Source organism: Pseudonaja textilis, chromosome 1 (assembly GCF_049901715.1).
Source record: "Pseudonaja textilis isolate UNSWEBS1 chromosome 1, rPseTex1.2, whole genome shotgun sequence".
NCBI lineage: Eukaryota > Metazoa > Chordata > Lepidosauria > Squamata > Elapidae > Pseudonaja > Pseudonaja textilis.
Window position 1 is genome coordinate 241,143,389 of NC_141990.1, and position 24,489 is coordinate 241,167,877.

The following is a 24,489-nucleotide window of genomic DNA, read 5'->3' on the forward strand; positions in this document are numbered from 1 at the left end:
TCGCCTCACGTGCGAGCGTTGCTGGCAGGGCAAGGAGCGGGCACGCGCTTAGGGAGGCGGCCACCCACCGCCTTCCCCCTTTTCCCGCGCTTCCGCGAAGACCTCGCGTTGCAGTTCAGAAAGAACTAGTGAGGGACGCCTGAGTCTCTCTCGCCTAAATAGTAGTTGCGTTGACGTTGTGATTCGCCCTCCCCCATATTCGATATAAGGGAACGCTTTCCTTTACTTAAACGTTTTTAGCAAAACCTGAATCACAGAATGCTGGCTCTGAGGCCCTGTGCACAGTATAGCCAGCAAATCAAAAACTATCCAGAAATTCAACCTATCTTCCTAATGAGGCTTGGTGATGTATGAGAAAAGCTAAGCCTAGTTTCCTTATTTTTGCCATGGATGAGGCAGATTGTTTTAAAAACCAAAGCTGAATTCACATATCTCTGAATTTGGGAATCTTCCACATGTTTAGTTAGATCCTGTTGGGTCGCAGCAAGGGCTACATATATGTTACCAAGGTGCTCCATAAAATGGTAAAATTCTCTGTATGAAATATCTTCTGGACTGAATCATAGTACAGTAGTATAGTATGATTTGAAATATTGGAGAAGTACAGATGGATCTATGCAGAAATAGGGCATACCTATTTTGCAATAATTTTGCATTTATTTATATGTCACCTTTATTATTTTTACAAATGACCCAAGGCGGTGAACACATCCAAAAACATCTTCCTCCTCCTATTTTCTACACAACAGCAATGATACTAATATATATCATTGGGGCCTTCTGAGCTTGGTTGTTTTCTTACAGACCAAGTTTCATTACCAAACTAAGCAACATCATCAGTGCTATGGTAGATGTTTGGTAAAGAAACATCTGCAAGAAAACAACCAAGTTCAGAGAGCACCAAGGATCCTACAGTTCAACTCTGAGCTACAAATATTCTCTTCTGTCAATATATCACAATTCAATTTCTTTTTTGTGTAGGGGATTTCAGTAAATACAGAAAGCACTTAGTTTATTAAAGCCCTTATAAAGTTCTTTTCAGCTTTTTAAATTAACATCTTAAAGACAGGAAATAAAGATTTTGAAGCTGTAGCCCAACTCTATTTTTTTAAAGTTAACATTACACATTTTTGTAAACTTTACTGGAAATATACACAAGCACCTTTCTAACCTAGCAAGCAAGGAAAAATAAGACCTGAAAGGTGGTGTAATAATAATATTAATAATGTATGCCACCCAACTTTCAATGACTCAGGACATCTTACAACAATCAAAGAAATTATAGTAAAATTAATAGAAGATTAAAATATGCGAAGCATGATTAAATGAGGTTCTTCTCCCTTGCCAAAGGCCTGGGTAAAAAACCCCTCAGAGATCCTTTAAAGTAACAACAGCAGAGTGGGAGCCATCTGCATCTCAGGGGGAAACTCACTCCAGGAACTACTAAGATGCTAACTCATAGCAGGAGGAAGGGATAATATCAACTTCTTGGCTTCCCTACTTCGATAGAAAGCAAAATTCTTCCAGACTTTTGTAAACAAAATTAATTGAACGAGGATAAGATAAAGCGACAGAAATCTCAGCAACTGGATTATTTCTTTAGAATCCAAACTATCTTCCAACACATTTCAGACATGCCAAGTATAAGTCACTAGCAAATTTACTGAGAAAAATCAGCTGGGGGTGGGGGAAACCACTTCTAATCATAGTGGTAAGCATAGTGCTCGTCATAAAGGGATTGTATGAAACATTCTGGATTTCTGTTCAATAATTGATTGCTTAGCTAAAAAAAACATTGGTTTTATGCAATCTCTTGCTTATATACAGTTAATCTAAATTAACTGCTATGAGGACATTTTTGGGGGAAAGCATAAAATAAAATGTTTATCTACTGCACATATACAGCTCAGTTTTATAAAAAAATATATATAAGGAAAATGTTATTTTTAAGTAATAGGTTTCAACATACAATTTGTATACATTACTTGTTCCAGATTGGTATTTTTAAATTGTTTCAACAGGGTTTTCCTTAGATATATTGGAGAATTGAAAAAATCACTAGACAACTTTTCTGTGAAAGTTCACAGAAAATATAAGAGTGCAGTAGTCTTAAAACTCTTGCTGTTTTCCTTCCCATATTTTTTGTAAAAATAGGTTTCAGTACAGTATTTAGTCCACCAAAAATTAAATATTGAAATAGGCTAAAATAATATTGAAATACTTATTTTTTAAAAAATCTGCTATTGCTATACTACTGTATGCTGTATCGTCACATGTAAATTCATGCAATACACTGATTAGTTCTTTGAAGGAAAATATTGTATTCCTTTAAAAAAAATGTAGAGCTTTTCCAACTATCTACTTAACTTTGAGTCAAGAGAAAAGACTACTGTATAACATTTGTTGTCAAACTTTTTTGTTTCTGCTGGTTCCATTTCCAGTCAGCCATCTGATTTCCAAGGACAAAGCCTATGATACAGCTTAAGAATGTCCTTGGACAGTGTGGAAATAAGATGAAGAATACAGCTTTAATACTGCTGCAGTTGTCCCAAAAGTGCTTTTCAAAAGGAGCTTCTTGTTCTTCAGTTGTAATCGATGAAGAAAGAAGGAAAATTGACAAAGCAGAAAAAGTGTTACTAGGGAATATTTCTGCCATGATTAGGTGCAAGGGAAAAGGACTCCAGATTGGTTTAAAACTGCAGTTTTATTCCCTTAAAACATTGCAGAAAACGACAACATTTCTCTTTTTTAAAAAAAGCACAATTCTATGTCCTTGTAAGAAGCACCCATGTAGATAGCACACTGGGTAGATTAAAAGAAAATTCTAATGTGTGTATGTAGACCATAAAATGCACATTCTAGTCTCTACTCTAGTCCCCTAAGTATATATACTTTAGTTTATACACAATTGGATGTTTAATTTGAATCTGCAGTTTGCATCATCACAGAACAAATTATGTGAAAAATGAAGTAGCTCTGAACCAGCAACTTATGAATTCAACAGTGGTATTTTTTTGAAGTCTCACATAGTGATGAAATACCTTTACATAATTCAAGCCAATTAGAATAATTACCACAGATGGCATATTAAATTAATATTGTTTATCATATTAGAAAAAAAGTTTATTGCAGTTCAAGTAAGCTATATCTATACAGTGTTTAAAAATACAAATTACAATTAGAAAAGGAATACTTGCAATTTCTGTTCTATAAAAATGACTAAAAATGTGCCAAAATTCTTCATTTTATTAAAATTAAAGCTGCATTTTGAGGAAAGTAAAGAACTCTAAGTATCAAAGGAATCCAAAGATGAAAATTAAAACCATGTAACTTTCAATATTTTGTTCATGTTTCCAGATATATTTTAACTATGACAATGAGAATTCTAAGACTTCAAAGAAGTTCATTCTTGTAGAGATCAACATAGATGCATAGTCTATATGGTTTGAAATATACAATGCACAAGCACAAAGTTCTGTAGTACTAGTCTGAAACTTAAAATTCTTCATGGTGAAAAAGTATTTCTCCTCTAGACAGAAACATGATTTAAAAGTTTATGTGCTGGTATGGTAGAAAATCCCATTGAAAGGAATGGGCTGTAACTGATTTGTTAGTAAATGGGGAAAGCTACATTTATTGTGAATTTCTGTTTTGATGACAAGTGGTATAGTTGCTTATCAAATAAATACAATGCAGTCTTTGTTATTCTCTTATACACATGAAAGTATTTGAATCATACAGCTTAAAGGAGGAATTCTGTTAACTGTTATGCTTTAAAAGAATGATATTTCTAGTTGTTAAAACAGCGTTCGTTGAGAATTAGGTCATCAGTGCCATGCTGAGAATTGAGTATTTCTATAGTTTCATGAGAAATATATCATTTTATGTGCACAGTTTGAATCTAGAAGTGTTTTGTGCCTTCCATTTAGCATAAAAGAATAACTGAACTACATTGATATTGCCACTATAATTGACATATTTTGTTTGGAAATGAGTATCTATTATGTTTTCATCTGAAATAGTTGTTATATTTATGAGTGTGATATCCTAGAAGCATGCTGGACCTTTACTTCTTGTGCATTCATAAATGCAATTGCATACAATGTTTACAATACTTTCCTAAATTTATCCCTAAATATGCCCCCAGATTTAAGAGGCCTGTCATGTACTGTAAGATTATGGAAGATAAGGTGAATATTGAAAGATTACAAATCTATAGTTGATGTTCAGATTCTTTTACCAGAAGCAATTTGTCTCACTACATATTGGGCCCAGGAACCACTTAAAATCAAGTTTCTTGTATGTAGTGGGAAGAAATTTAACGACTTTGAATGCCATATATGCTTGAAAAATGATAGGGGAGCACCAAGAATCCTTCAACAGGAAGAGAGTGATTTTTGCATCCTTGCATAATGCAAACAAAAACAAAGATAATACAACTTTCCATTATTTTCTCTGTATAGATGCTGGTGATAATTGCGATTAAGCCAGTGTGATACATTCATACAATTCTTTAGTCACAGCCTGCATTAGCTACTATTGTACAAATCTTCTATTAAGTTGTTATCTATCAGAAGACATTTTACACAAAAAAGTTTAAGGAACATGGCATTTCAAAAGAAAGTGCCTAAAAGAATATGTAACAGGTGTTTTTATCTTGACAAGTTTTGTGTGCAGTTAGCTAAGACTTTTCCTGATAAAATTTTGAAGGAAAAGAATATGTTTAGATGAACACACAGAGAGATTTCAGTATAGATCAATACACAATAAATAAAATAAGTGCAAATGTGCTTCTTTGAGAGTCAAGCATATTCCTCTTAGGATAGAAGTAAATAGATTAAAAATGATGTGAAAGAAGGCAGTAATCAAGATAATAATGAAAAACACAAGGTAAGTAAAAATAGTAAAATTTAATACATGTGCTGTACTTTAAGTTACTGGAAAAAATGACCACAAAATGTAGGAATTAAGAATAATTCTACTTGAGTAAACTGACAACTGAAGACTTCTTTTTCACAGCTCCATGTTAAAGCCTAGTGTTCATACAGAAAAGGCCTCTTACTACAGTACAGAGATTTCAACCCTTGTCCTATGTATTTCAGTATTATCTCTATTAGGTATGCATTTTCTAAGGATTTTAAATTCTCAGCTAATAATAACAGTTGTTTCTAGGCATACACTAGATTTTTTTTCTTGATTGGAATTTTACTACTTGTATTTATAAAAATCCACATCTGAACTTTATTAGAATAGGCTAATATTTTTACACAATGTTCACAAGTATCCAAGAAATCTTGCATTTAACAAAGCAAAATTAGAACATGACATTCGGCATTTGAAAAGAAAATGTTTGTTATCTTCTGCCTATGAATTAGGGTTAACCAAGATCTGAAAACCTTTACATGTTAATAGGTTCAGTAACAGCATAAGTAAGTCACAGTAATACTGACCTCACTCATACTCATCCTAAATGTTTGACCAAAAGATGTGCTTATAACGCTGTAATAAAATTGTGCCAGTATCATAAGTTGTCACACAAGTGTGAAATTTTGTTCTATTTTACTCTGTATATTTATATGCTATTCCAGCAAGTGTCACAATATTAGACTGTTAGCCGTTACGTAGGGGATATGCAACCTTAAAATAATCACATTTGTATTTTATGTTCTGAAATCTCATTATAAACTGATTGAACTCGAAAGGCATGTCCATGCAGAGACATATTTTTCTGCAGATACTTCTTCTGGAGCTTCTGTCTATAGGGACTGCACCCAAGTATATAGCATTCTTTTTTTTAAAAAGGCAAAGACCAGATCATGATGAAAAAGTTAAATAAATAAATGCCAGTTAAAACACACTTATAATTTTCTCTGTGCAATTTCATGTATGAAAAATACTACTGATTTCTGAACATCTATCTGCATGTTTCACTCCTGAAAAATCTGCTAAAAATAATACTGATAAAAAAAGAAAAATTGCTAATGAATTCAGTGCTTTGAGCCTATTAAAAACATATACATTTCTAAGTTTCTTTCAGCACAGCAGTGACTCAACATGGAAATGCTAAAGAGTGTACTTACGTAATAAAATATTAGTTTTTAATTGCTTAGTGATTCTTAGCAGAAATTGGAATGTGTTAATTACATTTTTTCAGGATACAGTCTGAAGGCAAGTTGAGAGAATGCTAAGAGCTTCTCACTGCACCATTATCTATGGCAAAGAAATATTACAGCTTTAAAATAAGCTGCACAATACTCGTCTAACTCTTTCACATGAAAGCGTGTAAAAGCAAATCAGCAAATAAACTCTAAAAGTAATTTATAAGTATCCTTTTTCCTTTTACACACCGGATGTACAGTTTTTGTTATATTTTGCACACCATCTGTATCTTCATTCTAGAAGAGTTGCATTGAGTCACATGAATATTTTGGATGCAATGTATTAGCAGATATAATCTTTGTATACTAATAATAGTCTGTTGCTTGTTGCTTTTTTAAAACAGTGCTTGTTGCATGAGGCAAAATCAGATGTCTATTCCTTTGACAAGGGATGCTTCCAGTGTGATATTGAACTCCTGTAATGTTTGCAACACACGGATCAAAGAATTCACAAGCGTGTGATCTTTTATCAATGCTATATCCTCATACATCTGAGCAGTGATGGGGCAGTCTGCCAACAGAGCAATCCAATGGTGTAAGAGATGATCTCTGTAAGGGAAAGTTTTAGAGGTCAAAAACAAGCATTAAATATTATCTTCTTTTGTAAGAAAAATATTAAATTTTCTTGTATTATCACTCCTTCTATTTAGCAAGCACATATCTACTACCTAGCTTTGGTATGGACAAGCTAACATGAAGCTCTCCACATTTTTTAGAACTATAACTCTCATAAGTCCTGAATGTCAGCAATCATAGCTTTAACAGAAGGCAATTGCATGGCGAAAGCCATTTGTAGACTTCATGCTGATACCTTGCTTGAAATCTTCAGAGTTCCAACCAAAATTCTGAAAACAATAGAAAGGAATTCCAACATCTTTGGTTCCTTTAACATGTACTAAGTTTATTTTAAGTAGAAACAACTCTCTTAAAAAGTACATATAATATTTGAATATAATTATTGCTTCAGTTAGTGCAATTCTTGCCCCCCAAACAAAAAAATATAAAATATGGGGTATGGATGAAAAAATTTCCTCCTCTGAATATTAAGACTTCTGAGACAAAGGACTGGGATGAGCAACAAGAGGTTTATCTTTGGGGAAAAAATCCAATCATATTAATTATTTCCAGAAGATTCAAATGGTTATTCAAACATTTTTTTCAAAGATCAGGCATATATATGTATCTTGTGCACATGTATGTGTGTGTGTCTGTCTCTCTGTCACCTATCAATGATTTGGGGTTTCAATCAATATTGGAAAATTGTGTACCTCTTCACTGTGGATTTTTACTCTATTATTATGTAAAAACTATATAGAGCTCAAAAGATTTTCATTAACAACTCAGTTCTCAATTTTAAAAAAAAACACCTGTATTTACATCTCTCAATAAACTCATAAACTAACATAGTTCCAAATACTAGCAGTTCTGACGATGACTAGAATTTGATTCTGAAGATAATATTAATGAAAGAACAAAAAGGATTATTTTCATTTAGTTACAAACCCATTATAAATTTGAGGAGCTCAAATACAGTACCTTAATTAGAGCATAAGATACAAAGATTAGAACTCTTGGTGAATATTCAAAACAAAAACTCTAAGATTTCTTTTTCCAACACATTAATTTTCTTTTTGTGTTTAGGATTTCTTGTGTTTTCAGTCTTTTAATCTATAATTATGAGCATTTATATATGCATGTATATTATCTCTGGTTATTTATTTTTTCTTAAACCACACTGATTATTTTTTTAAAAAAAATCATTTGTCACAAAATAAATTGTTACAGATAATCATCTTCTATTTTAAGCTTCTAAAAGCTATCTAAGCGACCAAATACAGCACCAACCTGATCAACAGAATAAGGAAACAAAATAATAAGGAAAACATTCTAGCAAGCAGCTTACAGACAAAGCCATAGCCATAGAGTCATACCTAGCTCCAAGGCAAACTAACATCTGAAATTTGCCATCTTTCCCAATGTTTCTAGGAGTGTTGTTGATGGCTGTTACAAAGCGACAAAAACTCCTTGCCCTTTTCTGCCAGTTTTCTTCTGGGACCAGTTCATTCTGATCAAGAGCTTCATAAAATCCTTGTGCTTTTTCTAAGGTAGACATAGAATAAAAATGGTCATCTAACCACATCAGATTGTAACTGAATTATTTTTGTGTTTCTAAATACAAATTTTACTCTGATCACCTAATAACTATGAAGTACAGATAGTCCTCGACTTACGACCACAAAGTTTCACCACAAAGTCCAAAGTTTCTGTTGCTAAGAGACATTTGTTAAGTGAATTTTGCCCCATTTTGTGATCCTTTTTGCTACAGTTGTTAAGTGAATTACTGCAGTTGTTAAGCTAGTGACACGACTGTTAAGTGAATCTGGCTTCCTCACTGACTATGCTTGTCAGAAGGTCGCAAAAGGGGATCACATGTCCCTGGGACACTGCCGGCAGGGATCATAAGACACTCTGGTAAATTGGTCCCAGCTTTTCTCTCTACTGCAGTACCCATCACTCACATGCAACTTCTGCCGGCCCTCCCATGACTCATGCGCAGCCTGGCTTCCCCCATCTCCTTATGGCACCCCAAGCCATACCAGGGATTTCTGCCTCTTCCTGCTTAATTAAGAGCCATGGTGCAGTGGTTAGAATGAAGTACCGGTAACCCACAACTTACAACCACAATTGAGCACCATTATGAAATTTCTTGCCACAGTTGTTAAGTGAATCACTGAAGTTGGTAAGTTAGTGACATGGTTGTTAAGGGAATCTGTCTTCCTCATTGACCATGCTTGTCAGAAGGTTGCAAAAGAGGATCACATGAGCCCCAGGACACTGCAATTGTCATAAATATGAGTCAGTTGCCAAGCATCTGAATTTTGATCATGTGAGCATAGGAATACAGAAACAATTGTCAGAGTGAAAATGGTCATAAGTCACTTTTTTCAGTGTTGCTGTAACTTTGAACAGTCATTAAATGAACTGTTGTAAATAGAGAACTACCTGTAGTATACCATTGTTTTCAACTTTGTTATAATGAGTATTAGTATAGAATGTATATAATACATAAAAAAGCAAATATCACTATACTTTCAAATTTAGAATTGGACATGCAGGCAATTGATAAAATGCCACTCATATTTTGTCGAGTGCTCTTAGTAAAAAATATTATTTAACTATTTATATATTGCCTTGTCTCTTCAAATATCATCTAGAATAATTACTTCATTTCATTTTCTTATATTAAGAATAGGTGTTAAAAGTTACTTCTAGTACTAAATAGTGTTTACTGCAATAACTAATAATTCAAATTACACATGAGGCTCATTTAAGAAGACAAAGTAGATATCATAGGATTGTATCTCCAAGCAAGTGTTCTCTACTTACCTAGAAAATCCCAAATAAAAACATTTTTGAACAGCCTAGGAGATTTAAATCCATGCTGAAACACTTGCTCTAGAGCTGAAACAAGTCCACCTTCTCCACAAAGCAAAAGTGTTAAACTTCCTCTCTGCCATTGGAAAATCAAACAAACATATTTGTAAATTGTTTATATATCTGTCTAACCATAAACCACTATAGCCTGTGAAAACTAACTGAACGCTATACATATTTTCTATAAGCTACCTATATTACATATTGATTACAACTATTATATTAAAAAGATTCAGGAGTAAGGCTACAACAGATTAAATTTACTTAAAAGGTAGCAAAATGAGAACTACAGAATGAGTAACACACTAGAACAGGAATAGATAATCTATAACTTATATATAGCAACAGCCCTTCTACTGGTATCAGTGGAGACCCCCAGATTGCATCAGAAAGAAAACAATCAATTTTTACTATACAACAGCAGCCCCCAACTTTTGGGGCACTAGGGACCATGGAGAGAGGTTTTTCCATGGACCAGAAGGGGCATAGTTTCGTGTGCTGCCTGCATCCTGTGGATGGGGCTATTCTTGTTTGCATGGCCCAGTTTCTGGCATGTTGTGAACCGATGCCGGTCCACGGACTGGGGATTGGGGATGCCATACAATGTAAAGAAAGGAAGCAGGAAGAATACTAGCAGGCACTTGAAACTGCAGGGAGAATAGAGGACAACTTATGTTTGCTATGGATGCCTATGCTAGCCGGTACCTGTAATAGTATGTAGGAAACACTTGGGGAGATGGGAGAAAGTTGCCTAAAGAATGCTCAGATATGAGAGGATATAGCCCGAAACTGGAAAGGGGGCAGAGCAAGACGCTCAAAAGGAACCCTCCCTAGCTTCTCGATTGCAAAGGAGATGGCAGGAATTTGCACTTTAACTTGCCAGGTTCTGTTAATGTAGCTTTACAATAAAATAGAATTAGTTCATTTGGTCATGACTCCTGTTTGGCCTGAAAGGCCAGGCCTATAAAGGCTGAAGCACCACAGGATATGTCTACTGCTACAAAATAGGGAAACTAGTGAAAATATCAGATGAGAAAGTACTCTGTGTACAAAAATGAAGGAAAGTATTGTTGATTCAGAGTCACACAAATCAAATTCCAAAATTGCCTCTCATTTTCACAGTGAGGTTCACCTAGGCCCTTTTTATCAAATAACCATTTACCAAATGCGCATGCTGACTGACTCCCAATGACTCTGAGCGGCTCATAACTATTAAAGGAATTACAGTAAAAGACAAATTAGATGTAAATGTATATTTCAACTCTGCTAATACTGATGAAATGAACTTAATTACAGCTTCCAAACACTTGAAACTCCTAATAAAAAATGCCACAGTATGAAATTATATAACATGATGTATTTGATAATCCATACCTTTACATTAATTAACAATTATATTAGTCAATTCTAGGCAGATATCAATCAAGGAAGAAATTATCAACCCCCATTATTGCCATGTATAGTAAGCTTACCTCTTTCTCTGGCTTGTGGAAATGTTTGACAATTCCATTTACAGCTTCACCAATAGATTCTTGTATCTGACCTGTATTTAACTCTGTGCAAAAGGAAAAATTATATATTTAAAAAACCTAATCCGTTCATATACAGATAAGTCAAGTCCTTTTAAAAATAAGAATGGAGAACATATTCACTCTCTTTTATAGAACTTTTTAATTTATGTATAATCTGTAACTTTTAAAAGTTACAGAGCAGCATACCACAGATAATAATCCTATAATAAACAGCCTAAAATTATGTAATGAAATATATTGAGCCTTCTGGATAATAGGTTAAAAAATTAACTTTGTAGCTTTGTCCTAGTTTTGAATCATAGGTCTGAAGAGGGCACTTTAACCTTAAGGACAAATCCTGTTTACTGCAGGAAGTGGAATATTTCCAGCAAATGATTGACAAGCTTCTGCTTGAACACGTCCACCGATGGGAAGCCATCCAGCTCTCTGGATAATTGGTTCTCCTATAAATCTGTTCTTCCTGTTAGGAAGTTTGGTTCTCCCCCGCCCCTCCGAACCTTAAATACAAACTTTTTCCTATTACTTATGGCTTATGCTTATATAGAAGAGAAGATGGTCTTTTTTGTATCTTTCAAATACTATACAAGAATACTATCCTATCTTCTCTCAGTCTTCTCATGTTTAAAGGTTCTCGTTTTTTTAAAATCACTCCTGTAGGATTTAGTTTCTAATAAAGGACTTAGTACACAGGATGGTGGCTGACCAATGCAGACAAGCAGAACCAAATGACTTCTCATGATGTAGAAATTATACCTCCATCAATGGGGTTTAAAACTGCATTTCTCTTTTTTTTGTTTTTTTTTGTTTTTTGTTAATAGTCGGATCACATTGTAGATTCTGATTCAGTCTGTGATCAATAATAACATACTTGTGCATTCTGCAGTTGTCTCTAGTAAATCAGAAACATACTTTTTCAGTACTGTTGTAAGTTCAAATGGTCACTAAGCAGGACTGTCATTAACCAAGGACTACCTGTATATACTTGTTTGTGTGCATACAAAGTTAAAGCGTCAAGATGCCCATATATGTTACTATCAGTCCTCCCAGGTAAAGACAAGCAGGACTGGCTGCATCTACCTGATATTGATGTTGTAACAATGTGTCTGCCAGATGCTTAAAGGCTAGTAGTATTCTTGGAGGATGGGAAGCCATTCTTCAAATCCCTCTCTTTGGAAGAAAATAGGAGATTTTCAAGATTGATGTCAGCCTTCCCAGGTAAACCAGGCAGGAAACAGGACTAGGCAAACCAATTCTACTTTATTGTAAAGCAAGGGTCTTCAAACTTGGCAAATTTAAGACTTGTGGACTCCCAGAATTCCTGAGCTAACATGACTAGAGGAGGAATTATGGGAGTTGAAGTCCACAAGTCTTAGACCTCTGCTGTAAAGCTACATTGATAGAACCTTGCAAATCTGAAGGCACAAACTTCCCAACATCATTTTTAAGTGCTTCATCCCTCAAGATGGTTCCTTCCTAAATTTCTTTTTCTGACCATTAAGCTATTAGGGCCCCTGCCTCTCTTGTCTGATTGTTTCCTAGGCAGAATCTCTTCCCCTCTTTGCCAAAGATTATTTACAATTCCATTATAGTTATAAAGCAGGTACATAGGAAAAATTGTTATTTGGCAAATGATGTTAGCAGTTACCCAGCACAGGCTAAGGGCCTATCTTCATAATTTAAATTAAGAAAACCTCTAACAGGTTTATAAAATATCCAGCTTATAGCCATTAATGTTTTCAGCTTTATATTATAAATTTAATCAATAAATGTTGTATTTCTTTCCTCAGTCTGTAAATAAACCAATATGAAGGTTATTTGCAGCAATATTTATGAAACTTGCATGCATACTTGAAATTATAACCAATTATATCAATTTAGTTTTAATAGTATGAATTTTGGAATGATTTACAACTGATAATTACAGAGAACAACATATCAGCAGTTTTGAGAACAAATGAGTGGGTATTCTATGCCATTTTTCAGGTAGCTCATTCTATCAGTAGAAAATACTATGAGTGAAAGTAACTACAATCTACCCAGCTTACTTGGCTTGTTGTTAGGTGATATGGTGACAAATCTTCTGATCATGCTAGGGGATTGCTGCAATGGAGGGGTTCTGCACTGTCTTTCGTCTACTTCAGTATGAGATGTCAGCAATTCACCCACTAGGATCCTTTCTAAGCTGCCATCATCTACACCTTTTCCAAGCCATCTTCCACATGGAAACCTGAGGAAAAAAATAAAGAAAAGAGAGTACCGTGGGGTCATTGTGCTCATATTGTACTTTTAAACAGACAGCATAGCACAGATTTTATTTTCCTTTGTAAGGTGAGTGTGCTCCATTATAAATATTTCCAGTTACTGTATAATTGAGCCAGCAGAATTGTGTTCATGCACTTGAGAAAAGACAATTCTTGGGGTATTGAGAGCTACAACTGACCATCTTGAGTTTTTGAAAGATCACTGAAAGTTATTTGATGATGCAATGTTTCCATGGGAAGAGGCACCACCAACTCAGCAAACTCAGTAAATCAGCTTTAATTGATTTACTATAATTTGACTATTTTGTTGCTACATTTTGGCAATGCGGGTTTAGGATAACGGGGGGTTCAAATAAACTCATTGGGTTGCCCACCCTGATGTAACTGTTTCTGTCTCACAGGGACACATAGCCTAACTTTTGGAAATAAAAAAAGTTGAAGATTGTGGATTTAAGCATATAAATATTTGGAATGGACTGCAGAGGAGGGTGTAATACAGTTGAACAATTTATGCTGTCAAATACGATTTAAAAAATCAGGATGTGTACTGTATAGGCTCCATTCTTCCATTAGATTCCAATTTATGCAGAAGTCAATGCACAGAGAGCCATCTCTCTGATGCCAGCCGTCGCCATTGCTCTTCTGGGTTCTGGCATGTGCATGCGTGCTAGCCAGCTGGTCTTCATGTGTGCAGGAGTGCTGGAAACTGGAAGAGCATCTCCCCGGAGTGCATGTACATGCCAGACAGCTGGTCTTTCCGCGCACATGCACATTAGAAACTGGAAGATTAGGTAGCTAAGCTTCTAGTTTCTGGCGCTCTTGTGTGCATGTGTCAGGGAGCTGCTCTACTGATTTCTGGCACACACGGTTACGGGCGCTCCCATTTCAGCACTCGGTGCCATCATCTACATTAGCAGCTGATTTATTTTCATAAAATAAGAAAACAAAATGATACCTATCTGACCAGATGAAGTATTTATTGTTTGGAACAATTATAGAAACAAAAAAATGAGGCCATCATATTTATTGTACTATAAATGAATTTATTCAAGAATTCGAATACTATTTGTACAATGTGTGAACTGAAAAAAACCTTACTTGTACGTGTGACCCGTCACTTCATTTCTGACCATCACATATTCCACTAGCCACTTGGCATACAATCCAGAATTATCATGTCCCATTTGTACCGTAGTAAGTTTTCCCAAATTCTGACACTAAAAATTAGGAAAAATTGAATATGTTGGGTAAAAAAAGTCAAAGAGAGAAAACAAGATGCCTTCATTAATGTACATTAGAAGAGGGAATATAACTGGACTTTAGGCAGACATTGGAGATGCACAAAGACAAACATCTGAGTTAAAGTTTCAAAGTCAATTCTATTTTGCTCTGCAACTGGAAAGCAACAGAAATGCAAGGAAGAGAAGGCAGTTGACACTATCAGAAGAAGCTTGGAATTTTAACTAGGGTTAAAAAGATAATATGATAGTTGCCATTTTCTCCAATATGACTCAGTAATTGTTGTTGATGGGATCCTCTCTCTCTGAAGGAACAGGTCCACAATTTGGAAACATATGGCTGCTGCAAGAATATCACAGGAAATCCATGGGCAGAGAATGCATGTCCAGCATTGGCTAATCTGCTGGCTGCTCCCCTTTCTTGACTATGAAGTTATTGCAACATTTACTTATGTCCTGAACACCACTCTAACATGCTCTATATGTCTTTGAAACGACCCAGAATTGCAGATGGTGCACATTGCAATGGTTGGGATATTAATAGCTGACAATTAGTACTAGGATGTCCTCTGCTTACTGTTCAAGCTATCAATTAGTTTCCAAGTCCAATCAAAATTCTTTATTACTTATAAAGCTTAAGGATTATCCCTTTCAAATGGACTTTGAGGATACATGCATTGTAAAAGGGAGGTTTGCTTACGGTCCTATTTCCACGAGAGTTCAACTGAACACCAAGGGGAATGCATGCAGTATTCCCCCTCCTCCTTCTTTGTAATACTAATCCTAGAGAGACACCAGGTACCTTCCTTGCTGATTTTTCACAAATCATTTAAAGTTCTGTTTCATGAGTCCATCAATGACTAATTATTTATGATGATGGATTTTTGGTTTTGGATGCCCATCTTTCCTCCCTTTTGTTCCGTGGCAAATTAACTTTAACTTTATAAAAACCTTGAATCTATTGTATAAGCCTGCCAATGTATTACTAAGGACATTACTAAGGGTAAATGCTACATTTGAAAGAAACAATTTTCAAAATTAGATAGTAGTAGAACTTTCTCAAAACTCCAAATTAAATGCAGAAAAGGGGAAGTCTTTCTCCTCTTTTAGTAAACTTCTTTTTGTGATCAAAGTTGTCAGTTTACTGGATCCATCAAAAATAAATATTTTCAAAGGCCAATCTATTAAATTCTCTCCCTTCCTCTCTCTTTCTTTCCCTCGCCTATCCCACCCCCCCCAATCTCCATGCTTTTCTATTTTGTGTTCCTTCAACTTGAGGTAGATACCCCATGACTCTAAGATACCTGTAGTTTTGAGATATAAAGCTGCTGAAAATTTAAAGGCCAACTGTGGAAGGTGTATAAGCTGTTCCCTGTTTGTTTGTTTTTAAATTAAAGGGCTACTTATTTTACATTATTACAATGTAGCCCTTGATCATTGAAAATTATTTTTTGAAACAAAGCACAAGGCTTAGTGATTGAAAAGTTGCCTTCTTCTGTTCAACAACAACATGAGAGATACCTCAAATGTCATCTCCAGCATATTTCTTGGAATCTGCAGGATTCCTGTTTCACCCAATTCTCCTGAAATGCATATCCATGGGTTGGCTGTAAACATTGAACCACCAAGTTTTTTGCTAGGAACTATCAATATATGGTATGGAATCACTGTAAAAAAGAAAACACACATACAGCTGGGTAATTGTCTCCAAGAATAAATGCAGGGGGAGCTTTACTGAGCTTCTTCAGCAGAATCCACTACTCCAGAAATGTATATTTCTCCAGTGAGAAATTCCCCAGTAAGAAATTTTTCCAGTGAGAATTTTTCCCAGTTCATTTTGTCACCCTTCAGGCATTAATACATTATGCTTTTTAATTTTATGTTTCAATTCTTAAACCAGTTCTTAAACCAATCATGTCAGCTTAATTTTATTGATTTATATTATGAATTATATCAGTTTTAAAAAAATAAGTAATGGTTTAGAGTGTTATATGTTTGCTGGGGATATTTTTGAAGAGCAACTTAGCAAATTTTGAAATACATACATACATACTTTTCTTAAATCTCTTTTTAAAAGTATTGCTTAGCAAAGCTGTACTTAGTAACTGAAATCTTTCATGAATAAGCTAAATAAGGTTTTAAGGAGATGTGTGTAAAAACCATCCTTCTTCTTTAATACTTTTTAACTTCCAGTATCAGCCCAATACTGGCTTCATGAGCCAAATTAAAAAAAAAAGAAAGAAAAGCCAGCAACAGCATATGGTAAGTAAAATGGGAATGGATCTTACTTCCATCCCTTATACTATTTTAGTGTTTACTAAAATACTAGGTATAAATCAGGGCTGTCAAACTCCCACCCACCCCGCCCGGATGCGTCACGTGCTGGCCATGCCCACGCCCGGTTTAGCGAAGGGGGAGAAAGTCCCGATATGTCATGTAATACTGCCATGACGACTGTGAGTTTGACACCCCTGGTATAAATTATACAAGCCAGTTACAGTTGTGTTTAGCAAATTTATAAATATGGTTTTATTCTCTGTTTATAAATGAGGCCGTTTCAAAAGGCTTTTAAGAATCAATGCTTCCAGGAAACCTATTTATATAAATACACTAATATTTTTTATCCAAGGTAGAAGCAGATAGCTACCCAAATATGCACATACAAAAATACCTGTCTCACAATTAAAAATATTTATATCTATAAACTGCCTTTTGAAAATTACTCTTTCAAAAACACATTCTATGTAAGACAACTGCATGCCCTATAGCTATCAAATTGCATTCAGTGTCTTGTACTGACCAATTTTCATTTAAATATCCTTAAGCATTTTGGTGGTTTTTCCTTTTTTCACTTCCCACACACAGTCATGACTTTCTATAACAAATTTTGAGGGTATACGAATATCTGCATAGGGAGAGAAAATGTTCTCTTTCCAGCTTACCAATAAAAATCAATTATAGCAGTTAAATATATTTCCTATCACATCTGAAAATAAATATAATTATAGCCTCCCTGGCTTGAGAAATCCAGATTTTAAAATCTGAATAATGTGTTGGGGTTGATACTACTTTATGAATAATTAACTTATTTTTATTTTAAGATTTTACATAATTTTTAGAATCTGTATTTGTTGCATTTCATTTTCCTCTGACTTTTTTCCTAAGACTTTTAGCTCTCTGTAGTGATATACATATACAAGTCATATGAAAATAGTATTCCATGGATTTGACAAAGTGAAATCTGAACTACAAAAGTTTACTATAGAAAATTAGGTACCACAAGATAATTTGAAATTTTCCAATAATAAAAAGTTATACTTACAAATTGTTGTAAAAACATTGGTGAAACAGAAGTAATCTACAGCATTGAATGACAAGAGATGATACAGAAACTGTTCTTTTTCATCATCACAACGGAGGAAAGCATAGCGTTTGTAGAGTTTTCTGACAGAAAATAAACACTTTATAATTAGAATAGGAGTTTCATTCTGACAAAAACTAAACCAATGGTTACTGTTTTATAGTTTTTTTAGATTCTGTATATGCTTTATATAAATTTCGATCCACATTTCTTTTTAAAGGAAATAAACTATTTTAGAAATGTGAAAAAATGTGATTGTTGAAGGGTAAAGATCCAGATAAAGAAATAAAATACTGAGAAGTTTTGAACCATTAAATATTTCAATCCTAGTTTTAGTATCATCAGAAACTATTTGCAATGTTCAATGCAAGTATATTAGTGCTCTATTCAGATTTAAGAGTTGTTGTGTTTAATGGAATTAACACCAAAGACATAAGATGTATAGACTGCCACTTAAAAAAAAAGAAATAGTAATTAATAGAACAAGAAAATTGTAGATTGATTTACTCTCTTGGCAAAGCACAATTAAATTTAGTCTATTACCTGAAAAGTATGGGAAAACAAAGCGTTGAATATTAGTATATATATATTTAGTAATTTAAATACTGTCTTCACTCAGGAATTTGAAGTAGTATATTTAGTGCTCCCTTTTCCTATTTTTTCCTAACATCAAAAATCCTGAGAAATCGATTAGACTAAAAGGGGCTAGCCCAAAGTACTCACTGGGTTTTGTGGTTTAGGGTATCCAGTAAATTGAATCTTCAGGTTCCTAATTCTAACCTTAACTATAATCATTTCCCTGCTCTGCCCAGTGTGTATGTCCCTTTCTGGAATATTTTTATTTTTTAAAAAATAATCTAATTAGTGATTTTTCTTAAATAAATATTTATCTCAGAAAATAATTTTATCCCTTCCAAAATGGAAAAAAGATATTAAAAAAAGACTTTTTCCCAATATTTCTCAACATTTCCAAAACTATTATATGTTAATTTAGAAAAAAAATTAATAGGCTTGTACATTTTGTGAAAGTATGAATTTTGTCTGGGTGGTATATGACAGAGGTAAAACATAGTTGACAATAAATAAAATACTCAGAAAATGTTTCAACACTGAGCAACACATATATGCACAAAAATCCTTGGTTGTTTAAATTATTTAAAGATAAATGTATAAGAAATAGTTGCATATTAAAATTCCGCTCTGCCCACTTTAAGATGTGAAAATGAGAGTTGCATAGATCAGGAGAAAGTTGACAGTTGAAAGTGGGATTAGGTTACTAAAAGGGGGGAATTGTAAAAGAAGAGTTGGGATCAAGAATGGATGAGTACTAAATGAATGTGGATTGAATACAAATTGAATCGTGAGCAAGAAATACTTGAAGTGATTGGTTATATATAGAAAATGAACATCAAGCTAAAAAATAAATATATGAAGAAAGGGAGAACGGGCCAAAGAATGAGAAGACCAAGAAAGTCAAGGCTGGATAGAATTAATGAGATTCTCATGAAGAGAGGTGAGAAGTTTTTTTAAAAAGAAGACAAAGTATGGAACAATGTATGGATATGGTGGAAGAATAGATAAGTTGCAAGGTTAAATGATGTTTCAAATGGATTGGTGTAAGCTATATTTAGTTTTCTTTCTTTTTTTCCTCATGCCAATTCATAATGGCATAGAATTCTTGGATTAAATTTTTGAGCTCATACCTTAATTTTAAAATTATCTTCTTTTACAAATAACTATGAAATCCATACAGTATGCCTTAAGTATCTATTGGTTTTGTTATAAGACATAAGTTAATTTAAAAGGAAATATGAAGCAATTCATGTCCATTAAGCAAATGATTGTTTCAACGTACTTTGTGAGTTCATAATCAGAAAGAAGGTGTTTCAGATGTCTGGAAAGTAATTTCTTTTCCATGGAGAGCCGAACCCAAGCTCTAGCTTTACCAACATCAGTTTTGATCTCACTTATATTCTGAATATGCCTGAAAGAAAAGCAAAATAGATTATACTGTTAATATTGCCAAACCTTTTACTGAGGAAGAGAAATACAGTAGAACCTCTGGTCACAAACACTTCTGACCACAACCAAATTGGGTTCCAATCAAAAAATTCACAAAATTTTTGAATCTGGTCATGAACACATACTCAGGTGGTTATCAAATACAACCCCTGTCCCAGAAATTCCTGAAGATGAAACATTAGAAGATGAAGAAATTGTCAAAGTTATGGAACGAATTATGGTCATGGCCAGAGGTTCTACTGTAGATTCATTGATAATATGGTATCAATAAAGAAAATATAGTTTCTCTTCTAGCATAAAGATGAAACAGAAAATATATAAGCATAAAAGAAATATAAAACATGCATACAACAAAAATACATACCAAGAAAAATATATACAGCTCAGAAAAAAAGGATTTTTTTTCTACTTAAGTGACCAGTAGATTTCCCAAATTCACCTGTGACATGCACTTTCTGTAAGACGTTTGTCTAACTTCCAATCCCCTGAACTTCACAGTCCAGAGAACTTCGGATGGTGGTGTCCCCACCTGAGACAATTTTTGAATTGTTTCTTAAAAATTAAGATTTAGCTAATTATACTAAAAAATGGATTTTTATTTTTTCTGGTAGATTATTCTGTGAGTTAGAATTGTAAATGCTACATGATAAGACAAATTTTTAATATTGAAAAAAAGTATGTTCTAGAAAGTGTATAAGTGTTATGTAATTTAGAAACTCTATGGTTTCTATCTGTAAGTTCACACTGACATGGCTAAAATGCCAGAGGTTAGAAAAAAGAGTTCCTTCTCCAAAGTTTAGAATTGGGATGTAACACTGATCTAGTAAAAACATGTCCTTGATATTCCTGTACTCCAAATTAGCTGGAGAGCAGATGCTGCTAACAAGCTGTTTTGCTTGGTTAGCCAGCTTTGCATTATACTGTATGTTAGTAGATCTTTGAATTCATCTGCCCTACCAAGCCTAGTCAATAAAGCCACAGTTATGTGTTAAGTCTGGTAATTAATTTATTCTTGGGTCTCTTAAAGGTATACAAAATCAAAATCTACATTTAATTTTCAGTCTAAGATTGACTGTAGACAGATTATTATCTTTATGTATTGTCAGCAAATATTTTATTTAAAGTATTGTCTCCAATAGATCCTGAGCTAGTGATCTTAAATAAGAGCAGACATTTTAACAAAATCGTAGTGAGATCATTTTTCAAAATTAGCTGAAATTTATATTTCAATCTTTACCCAACTTACTAAATATTATCTTCCACTGAATATTCCTGGTTACATACTTTTCAATAAACTGACTTAAGATTCTGATGCTTGCCTAAATACAAAATGATCTTAATCAAAATATAAGAGTGAAATTAAATAATTAAAGGAAATATTTTAAACTTAAACTTAAGTTGTCCTTAAAATATGATTAAAACTTTTATCAGAATTTTTGGGATTTAAAAAAATCGAACCTCATGTCCTGGATGAGGGATACTCTTAAAGGAGACATTCCTGGATTGGCATCTGACTTCCTTCTTTCAGCATCTAGAAGAATTCCTAAAGTAAAGATTACAAACATTTAATTAAAAGTTTAAAAAATGCAAATGCTTTGATTTTGAGCAACACTTAAAGTTATTCTACTATATAGGCTCATATACGAGCTCCTCTGTAGTCTTCATTGTCTCATCAGTTGATGGTCACATTTTACATTCGTTGTGATGCTCATATTAAGGAATAGTTTTTATCTAAAAGACCTATAGCTTCATCAACAGAGATTTGTGTTTCTTTATTTGTCATATTCTCTGAAAAATCTATTCCAACTTGAGTTTCTTCTACTGAGAGCTGGTAGATGCAAGAAAACATGGTAAAACGTATTGAGAGTGGAAGTTAGTAGATCTGAAACCTTTTACCTAAAAAATCTTCAAAACTATTCTTTGAAAATGAATACTGTATGGACTTTGCTTTTAGAATAATTAAATTATGTTTCCAAAATGCAGTTGGATATGCATAGATCAATAGTTTGGGAGAATGGGGGCAGAGGACACGATATAAGTGATGCGGCTAGCTGAAATTGTTTGCAGGCTTTGAAGTACAGTTCCAATGCATACTATGGCATGATTTCAAATGTGTACAATCAGCTAATCAAGCCTGGCTAACCAAAAGCACTGCAATTCAAACACATCAGCTTTTATGTATTTTGAACAATTCCAGAATAGTGTGAAGCGCAATAATGCAGGACATATATGTTTCTTGACTCAAAATAAGCTATATTTTATACATAAGAAACTAGCTCTTGGGTTGTACCAAGTGCTAATAACATTTACTTTTCACTAGTTACCATTATATTCTTTGGACAAATTAAACAAGCAATAGCTTAAGGGAAGAACTGGAGGAGCAGTATCTGCCCTTTGACTCAAAACACATCTTTAAGCAACTCATTTTTTTTTTACTAAGATTTAAAACTCTGTGTTCCACAACTAGTCCAATAATTGAAATCCCAATAAATTTTACTTTTAAAGTCCTAAAATGAACTTATAACAAGTACAGTGCGGTGAAAATGTAGACTAAAACAAATTACTTCAAACACATGATGGTGTCTTTCTCAGAAAGGATTATTTATTTTAAAATAATAATTCTAGGTGATACCTACGGGAATAGAATATTTATATTCGAGAACAGTTCTCAAAGTATGGTCCAGAGACTCCTGTGCGCCTCCTTACAGGGTTCACAAAGTAAACAAGCATTTTAAAGTTGCTTTAATTACAGTAAATGAGTAGATGTAACCCACACAACCAAAGCTCTTCGCTGTCCTCTGTAATTTTTAAGAATGTAAAGAAGTCTTGAAACTAAAATGTTTTAGAACCAATGTTCTAGAATAATTATTATCCTGAGAATAGAATTTATATTAGAGTTAAGCTTTCAATAAATATATAATTATATCTTCTACATACTTCTGTTTTTATTAGAATTAAGAAATATTTGTGGGTTTTTTTTCTTGTACAAAATGGCAACATAATTTTTATGGAAGAAAACTGCACCTGAGGTACTGAAGCTTCCAGATGTAGATTTTCGCTGTCTGTTTTCTTGGTAATGTAACAAGTGTGACCACAAAGCAGATTTCCCCTTAGATTAAAAAGAAAGATTCATTGTCAAATGCAAAATAAATTACTAATACAGATCATGACACATTATATATGTTGTGCTTTATTATAAAAAAAGATCACATAAAAAGTACTCTCTTCAATCAAGATAATAAAGTTCAGTCATAGAGGAAAAAATATATTCTAAGTCAAGTGTGCATATTGGGAATAAGCTTCAAAAGATTTTCAGACTATTATGAAAATTCCCATGCTCGTATTTGAAATCAATTTGGGTAATTCTATAGAATGAGATGGAAAACCCCCAATCCCTTGAGAAGTCCATAATTCTGGGAAAGGTGAAAGGAAAGAGAAGAGGATGGCCAGGAAGATGGATTGATTTAACTGCATGACAGGTGCATGCTTGGGAGACTTGAAGGGCCAAAAAGGAAGTTCATCCTGGAGATCTCTGTGGTCAGAATGGACACCACCTTGATGGCACATAATCAACTGACTAAGATTGGGGTACTTGTTCTGGTATTTTGGGGAGTTGTCTATATTCTCTAACAAAGTGATTAAATTTTTAGTAGTTTATAAACATATAAACACAAAAATGATAACTCAGTACCAAGACTGTAACTACTGCATATTATAAACCTACCCGGCAGCCCCAGCTCTGGTAGGGCTGACACCTACAGATACATATAATGTATTTTATACAAAAAGTTGTTCTTTATTTTAAAACAAATAATCGCATCAAAATGGATTATCAGCTTTTATTATATTTTTTCTTTTGGTAAACAGAAGTTAATGTAAGGAGCAAGACTAATCCAATTTATTTAAAAAGTGATTTTCTCACTCATTCTCATTCTCACTTTTATGTGATGGGGTCATTTTATAATACATAAATTCACATTTCATATGACAGAGTATGGATTATTATTCTTTGTAACACAAATGCAACAATTATTTGCATATTATTTGAGGAGGGAAAGGCTGCTTATTGGAAATTTGTCAATGATATTATGTCTGTCCTAGGACAGGGACATAATTACAATTTTAGTTTACATTATATTTTTATATACCCACAACTATATTTTATTTCTCTCAAAATTTTATTTTGGTCCTTATATAATATGTCTCAGTTTGTTCAGAGTCCTGAGCTAACCTCAAAGCCTTTACTAGATTTTTAGGTTTCCTGTAATATAATACAGAGAACACACTGTAATATAGTTTTATAACAGCTAATTCCACGAAGTTATATGGAACATTGTTAGAATTCCACCCAGAAAGTTCTATCAAGGCAGGAACAGAAACTTGGAAATGGGTGCTCTAATCACTATAGACAGCTAAAATATAAGGTAATGGGAATACAAAATAATCACATAAGAAAAAGTGTTCAACATGTGGAGAAAATAT

At 33.7% G+C, this 24,489-nt stretch overlaps 1 protein-coding gene across 4 annotated transcripts in view; it reads right to left on the reverse strand.

Annotated features, from left to right (window-relative positions):
• Nucleotides 1-4,891: 4,891 nt before the first annotated feature.
• The window catches only part of DENND5A (DENN domain containing 5A), a 63,145-nt gene continuing 43,547 nt past the window's right edge, over nt 4,892-24,489 (reverse strand). For all 4 annotated transcript variants that reach the window (XM_087921086.1, XM_087921089.1, XM_087921088.1 and 1 more), the window contains 11 exons: nt 23,032-23,116; nt 21,466-21,550; nt 19,841-19,969; nt 17,947-18,068; nt 16,146-16,291; nt 14,485-14,603; nt 13,171-13,352; nt 11,066-11,148; nt 9,546-9,669; nt 8,090-8,258; nt 4,892-6,707 (listed from right to left, as the gene is read on the reverse strand). In XM_087921086.1, the coding sequence (XP_087777212.1) occupies nt 6,524-6,707; nt 8,090-8,258; nt 9,546-9,669; nt 11,066-11,148; nt 13,171-13,352; nt 14,485-14,603; nt 16,146-16,291; nt 17,947-18,068; nt 19,841-19,969; nt 21,466-21,550; nt 23,032-23,116 (1,428 nt within the window). In that variant the 3' untranslated portion in view covers nt 4,892-6,523. The remainder of the gene's footprint in view (nt 6,708-8,089; nt 8,259-9,545; nt 9,670-11,065; nt 11,149-13,170; nt 13,353-14,484; nt 14,604-16,145; nt 16,292-17,946; nt 18,069-19,840; nt 19,970-21,465; nt 21,551-23,031; nt 23,117-24,489) is intronic.